The sequence below is a fragment of the Thunnus albacares genome, chromosome 18 (genome assembly GCF_914725855.1).
Source record: "Thunnus albacares chromosome 18, fThuAlb1.1, whole genome shotgun sequence".
Lineage (NCBI taxonomy): Eukaryota > Metazoa > Chordata > Actinopteri > Scombriformes > Scombridae > Thunnus > Thunnus albacares.
This window is the reverse complement of record NC_058123.1, coordinates 10,104,407-10,111,176: the sequence shown is the minus strand read 5'-3', so window position 1 is coordinate 10,111,176 and position 6,770 is coordinate 10,104,407. Positions and strand designations below refer to the sequence as shown.

The 6,770-nt window shown below is 40.2% G+C and overlaps 1 protein-coding gene across 3 annotated transcripts; it reads left to right on the top strand.

Annotated features, from left to right (window-relative positions):
• st6galnac6 (ST6 (alpha-N-acetyl-neuraminyl-2,3-beta-galactosyl-1,3)-N-acetylgalactosaminide alpha-2,6-sialyltransferase 6) lies at positions 1-6,770 on the top strand. Of its 3 annotated transcripts, none has more exons than XM_044333786.1 (6): positions 1-118; positions 541-600; positions 3,842-4,036; positions 5,520-5,932; positions 6,029-6,136; positions 6,256-6,770. In XM_044333786.1, the coding sequence occupies exons 2-6, from the start codon at positions 577-579 to the stop codon at positions 6,440-6,442; spliced, it is 927 nt and encodes a 308-aa protein (XP_044189721.1). In that variant the 5' UTR covers positions 1-118; positions 541-576; the 3' UTR covers positions 6,443-6,770. The 3 variants fall into 3 exon arrangements, with proteins under 3 accessions (XP_044189721.1, XP_044189722.1, XP_044189720.1); XM_044333787.1 differs by lacking the exon at positions 1-118 and adding an exon at positions 149-226; XM_044333785.1 differs by lacking the exons at positions 1-118; positions 541-600 and adding an exon at positions 2,433-3,571.

Here is a 6,770-nt window from a genome sequence, read left to right as displayed (position 1 = left end):
CTCATCGCTGTGCTGCAGTGAATGACGTTGCCATGACGTCAGCGAGTGGCGCAGGAAGATGGGGGACGACAGAGATGAGAGAGATATCAGACACCAAACCCGCGAAGGCCATGAAACGGTAAACAAGTTATTTTCTCTCCTGTCAGTTATGGCTCTTTGACATGTAACGTTAAGTTAATATTTTAATCATATCAGAGAGGATGTCGTTGTTCTATTCTCAGTAACGGTACGTCAACAACGGACGGCGGAGGGCTGTCCGTCAGAAATAGTAACGGTTACATTTTATTGCCTTTTATGTTCATGGCGTCAAGTAAATATGAGATGAAATACAGCTAGCAAGCTAATTAGCATATGCGGTGATTTGTTAAGGTTGTAACATCTGTACATACTTCACGTACTGGTGAAATCTCGCCGCGTTACTGCTTATTATTTACATGTAAAAATCTAAAACTGAACACAGCTAAGTTAAGATTTGGCGTCACCTGAAAAAAAAGACGAGCAGAAAAATGAGCGTTTAACGTGTTTGTTTCTGTCTCTCAGGTATGATGACAGACGGTCACTGTCTGATCTGAAAGCATGGGGCTCAAGCTCTCTGGCAAGGTGAGACAGATCAAACATCAGGAGGGTGTGGCACCTCTTGCCCCTCATCATCATTATCATCATCATTAGTATGATTAGTCCAAAGAGTGTTACATGCATGCAGGAGATGATTATTGTTGTTCTTGTCAATGGTGGAAGAAACACTCAGATCCTTTACTTAAAGGAAGGGTACACAATTTTTCAAGTCTGTCTTAAAACAACAGTCAGGTGCCCAAGTGAACAGATAAACTTTTAAATGCATTTTTGCACAGAAGGACTTTGTGGACACGCTGTGGATTTTGGCTTCCGTCACTTACATTGAAAGCACATTTGAAGGGGATCTTTTAATAGTCAGTATGAACAGGAAGAAGGATGACAGCGAGGAAAACCCCTTTCAGTGTTCATACGGGCACCTGACTTGTGAGCTTTTAGTTAAAGTAGTCCTGCAATACAAGCAAAAGTACTGCATTTAAATTCCTAGTTTGAATAACTTTACATACAGTTAGCTAGTTTAGTCCAATAACTCCCAACATAGGGGTCAGGGCCCTCCAAAGGGTACCAAGATAAATCTGAGGGGTCGTGAGATGATTAATGGGAGAAGAAAGAAGAAAAAACAAAATAACGCTATAAATGTGGATTAATTTTTCAGACTTTTCTCTAATCTTTACTTTTTTGGGGAAATATTGGGGAGTTTTACTCTTTGGGCTTTGAACAGTTAATTAAATGAAACCATGTGAGAAGTTTAGAGGGAAAATGTCTCTTTATTGGAACTGCTAACAACTCAAACATCTGAAACATGAGCTACAACTACTCACTGATTTTATATTGGAAATATTATTTACTTAAGTAAAGTATAAACAATGTAAAATACTCCATTACAAGTAAAAAAGCCCTGCATTTAAAATGTTACTTAAGTAAAAGTATGTAAGTATTATTGGGAAAATGAACCTAAAGAATCAAAAGTAAAAGTTCTCAATGCAGAAAAACAGACCCTGTGGCTGTTATACTATTATATATGATATTATTAGATTATTATTGCTCATGCATTAATGTGTAAGCAGTATTTTATAGCTTTGGTTGGTTGAAGTGTAGCTATACAGGGCTGCAACTACTGATTATTTTCATGATGTCTGTAATTATTTTCTTGGTTAATCGATGAATTGTTCAGAAAATATTGAGAAATGAGCCAAAAGTGACGTCTTCAAATTGCTTGTTTTGTCCCACTAATAGTCCAAATCTCAAAATGATTCAGTTTACTGTAATTTAAGACCAAGAAAAGCATTTGAGAAGCTGGAGTCACAAAGTATTTGCAGCTTTTCATGAAAAATTAGTTCAAGGATTAATCAGTTATAAAAAAAACAAGACTGTGTCAAAACCTATTATATGGTTGGACCATGTATGGTCATCTTGTGAAATTGTGGCCAGTTTGTTACAGGGATAGTTACTGGTAGTGTCTATAATGTGAATTCCAGGATATTAAATGTTCATCTGCAGTTTTCTGTAGTGGTCCCAGTAATATTTGCTGGTAAAGTGTACTCAAGTAGCATATCACATGACATGGTTATTAAAAAAAAGGTTATAAATACAGTTGCAAGAACAATACTTTCCACATCTATCTTGCAATATATTTTAACTTCCCCTTCTCTTTCATCTGGGTTATCATGGTGAAATATCATCTAGAGTTATAAACTCTTTCAAAATACCAAGCTAGAATTTGCCACTTTGGGTGGTACCAGTCAGTGAAAATTCATGCCTGGGCCCGTCGACTAATTAGGGATAACTAATCAACTCGTTACTGGTGTTACCGGTTACACAGAACATTTTACAAAATAAGATATTCGTCAATGATGCTCATACGTAGAGCGCTTACTTTGATCTTTAACATTAGATTTTTAGTTTAGATCTTCCTCATATTTAAGAGTTAGTGACAGCGGGCTTCAGGCTGCTGCCAGCGGGTCCTCCTCCGTGTTCAGCCGGGCTGCGGCGCACACAGACGGGGACGAGCCAACCAGAATCCCAGCAACTCGCCTGCCATCCGGAGAGAGACACACCGAGAGCAGGATGAGCAGGCAGAGAGCGGGACAGTTGCTACCGGAAAAAACAAGCACCAAGACCCGGGGAGACATGAGAGCAGCTGTTCGTTAACTGCTGGCGTCACGTTTGTTTACAGCAGCAGGACGGAGAACAGACGTCTCACTCCGCTACTTTTTTTGCTGCGACTCTGGTGCTGCTGCAGACGATCCCGCAGCAGACAGTCAGTCTATAATTGTATCGTCTGTCGTCCGACTAAGTATTGATAAAACGCTTGATACTTAACAAGTTGGATTTTTTTTTATTTGATGAACTTGGGTGCTGATACGTGAAAATGAAATAAATTGGGTTGTTTCTATAGAAAAAAGCAAAACTACGGTATGGGGGGTGGGCAAGTTATGTAATTGGTGTATGCCCAAAATCGACAACCGTGCCAAGCCTAGCCCCTATCCGCCTTTTTTTCTGCCTCTTTCCCGGTTGATGAGGCTGCGTTGGATTGTACATGAAAGTTTTGACAGCATATTGGGTGCAAAATCAGGAGGCTTATCTCCACCCAGTAACCGCCGTTACAGTCATATCAGGCGAACCCACAGAGCAGCTACAAGTTTCATTTTTCATCTACACGACTCGTCTTTCTAATGCCGTTGTTCGTCGTTTGTGATGTGAAAACATCTGAGAAATAAACAGTTTGCGTCCTGGTATTAGTTCAGTTAAAATCCAAACGTACTACGGAGCATCTCTCCTGCCGGCTGCTGACAGCTCTGACAGCAGGAGAGTCGATCACACTGGACGGCGGAGGAGGAAACACACAGAAGCTGTATCTGTTTAAACTGGAGTGTAGCCGACTTCGCTGCATTTAACACCGGAGCTGAGAGCATCAGAGCTTGGAGCAAGAAAGAGCAGCATTTCGAAAAAGCAACAGCCAATGGCGAAACTCCAAAACTCGGCCGGCCAACCAATGGTGCATCTTCATCACTCACTCACACACTTTCTCACGGACAACTGCGGTTAGAGGGCTTGTCCGTGGCCGGTCATCACATTTTATAAGCTCTACATTGGTTTTGTATGAAAAATCTAAATTTGTTAAGTCACTAAAGATGTTAAATACATGTAGTGCAGTAGGAATGTAATGTGGCACAAAAAGAAAATACTCAGTACAAGTATCTCAAATTTGTATTTATGTAAAGCCCTTGTACTTAGTTAAATTCCACCACTCTTGTTTAACCTGCAGAGACAGCAGAGCCACCGGATGGTGATCTTCATAGCCATCTTCATCCTGATGACACTCCTCATCCTATACAGCTCCAACAACAACAACGAAAGCATCTACACTCCCTTCAATGTGGCTGCAAATAATGCTCTCAGGTCTACAGATTTGAAGAAGTGGGCTGGGAAAGACGGTTATGTGCCCGTTTACGGTAACAAGGTATGTTAACAGTTTGCACATTAATACAGAAATGTTGTAACTGGAACACATCATCGTGAATGAGCCGAGAGTGAGTGATTTTTAATACTGGTCTGCACGTTATGTGATTTCTTACTTTATATAGCAGTGGAGGTGAGGTGAAGGATGCTGCGCAGGTGAAGTGTACTGCACACAACTCAGTCGTGTGTGCCAAAAGATAGTGATAGATAGAGCGTTAGAAACTAGATTTACATAGACGTTATCAGCTCTTGGAAATGAAAATGAAGAATATAACGAACAAAATCAGTCACTCAAAAGCAGGCAGTGTGAAAATGGAGGTGAAAGGTTCATTTAGGGATGCCAAATGTGCAAGATAACGCTCTTCCCCATCCGTTTCTCATGTATTATGTTTTTTTTTCTTATCTGTTTCCACAGTAACCGCTTGTCTGTATCATTGCACATGAACTTAAAATGAAAAGATAAACGATGATGATGAATAATGATGAACCTACACATATATAAATGACAGTCTAACGGTGAAAACAGCCATCTAAACACTATTTATTAGTTCCTGTTGTGTACATTTGTTTTAGCCGTAAGCTTATTGGGCCTCAGGCATGAATGTTCTCTTATTTTTGTGGTATTTTATATTTGTTCTTGCACAAAGCAATAAGAGGAAAATAAGAAAATCCTCCATGGGATTGAACAAACTCTCTCAACTGCCTGAACTTGTTGTAAATCACTCATTTCAGTCTGATGAATGCCATCCGTACATGTGGAGGTGCCCGGTCGTGAGATGTGATCAATAGCATAATCCGCGCCCCTAAAATTGCCATATGAGGCTGTGTTAAACTCCGTTTGTGGGCAAGTTTAATTCACAGATAAAGTTCCCAAAGAGTAAAAACACTGCTACATAATCAAAACTTGGTTAGAATAGTGTGTAGTTTGGATTTGGGACACAGCTTGTAGTGCTTTGAGCTAAATGCTAATGTGGAGCTACCTGCATGAAGGGCTGCAACTATTATTTTCATTGTCGATTAATGTGCAGATTATTTCCTCGATTAACTGATTAATCGTTTGATCTGTAAAATGTTAAAAAAAATGTTGAAAAATGTAGTTAACCATTGGCTAGAGCCCATGGTGATGCCTTTAATTTGCTTGTTTTGTTTGACCAACAGTCAAGAATCTTAAGACTGTTATAAATGTCAAAGAAAAACAGCAAATGCTCACATTTAAGAAGCTGGAACCAGAGAATTTTTGACTGAAATATTTAATCAATATAGTTGCCGAATTAGTGTTAGAATGCTAACATTTGCTAATTAGCACTTTAGCACAAAGTAGTCAAAATTTACTTACACAATTAGGGAAGATGAACCACTCAACCTCACTTACTCTTTGACAATTGACTTTATTTCCACTCCACTATTAAGGAATAATGTTTTTTTGCCAAATATGGGTATTTTTTAAATTTCAATACAAGTTTCATGTTGTGTTTTCTTTCCAGAATATGAGCTTACACTGTCGTAACTGTGCGCTGGTGACAAGCTCCAGCCATGTCCTGGGTAGTCAAGCGGGAGAGGAGATCGACCGTACGGAGTGCGTGATCCGTATGAATGACGCCCCCACGTTGGGTTATGAGACTGACGTAGGCAATCGCACCTCTCTGAGGGTCGTAGCCCACTCCAGCGTGTTCAGGGTGGTCCGCAGGCCTAATGAGTTCCTGCGCCATTCAGACAGCAACTCTATGATCATCTTCTGGGGACCCCCGAACAAGATCGGGAAGGACGCCAAAGGAACCTTGTACAGATTGATCCAGAGAGTCAGCATGACCTACAGCAACATGTCTTGTTTCAGTGTCACACCAATCAAGATGCGCAGATTCGACAGTCTGTTTCACAGGGAGACGGGACGAGACAGGTGAGTGTTTATGGAGCAGGTATAATGTTAATTACATCTAACTGTGGACGATCACAAACTCTGGTTTCCTATTTGTTTTGTTTTTTTCCTGCTCAGACAAAAATCTCACTCGTGGTTGAGCACAGGCTGGTTCACCATGGTCATGGCCATTGAGATATGTGATAATATCAAAGTATATGGGATGGTTCCACCCAATCACTGTGGGTGAGTATAATACTGACACCAATAAACCAATGTAGACTCTTGTAAACATTGTTATAAATCAGAGATGAAGTGGCTGCCAAACCAATAAACTAATAATATTAAATTGATTCGTTCTCTAGAAAGAAATCTGTATCCAAGAAGATGCCCTACCACTACTACAAACCCAGGGGGCCTGATGAATGTGTAACGTACCTACAGAACGAGAGCAGCCGTAGAGGGAACCACCATCGCTTCATTACCGAGAAACAGGTGTTTGCACGCTGGGCCAAGCAGTACAACATCACCTTCACTCATCCCAAATGGTGAAAAGACTTTTACGAGAACCACAAAGAGATTTATTTGCACTCACAAAAGCCTGAATGAGCGCTACGGGCTGGATTTTACTACAACTCCCCTTGAATGAGCCTTCAAATAACCACATGATGAATGACAGCTATTTTCAGGAATCGCCTCGAGGATTTAAAAAAAAAAAAAAGCTTTTGGAAAAAATCTATTATCGGACCAAATGACTGAGATGTCTGAGAATGTTTTCTGTCGCAAAAGAATCTCAGTTTTGAGAGGTTTCTGAAATACTCCAGCCGTCTGATAAGCGTTTTTTTGTAAATAGAGAAGAAAAATAATTTTTACACGTTTA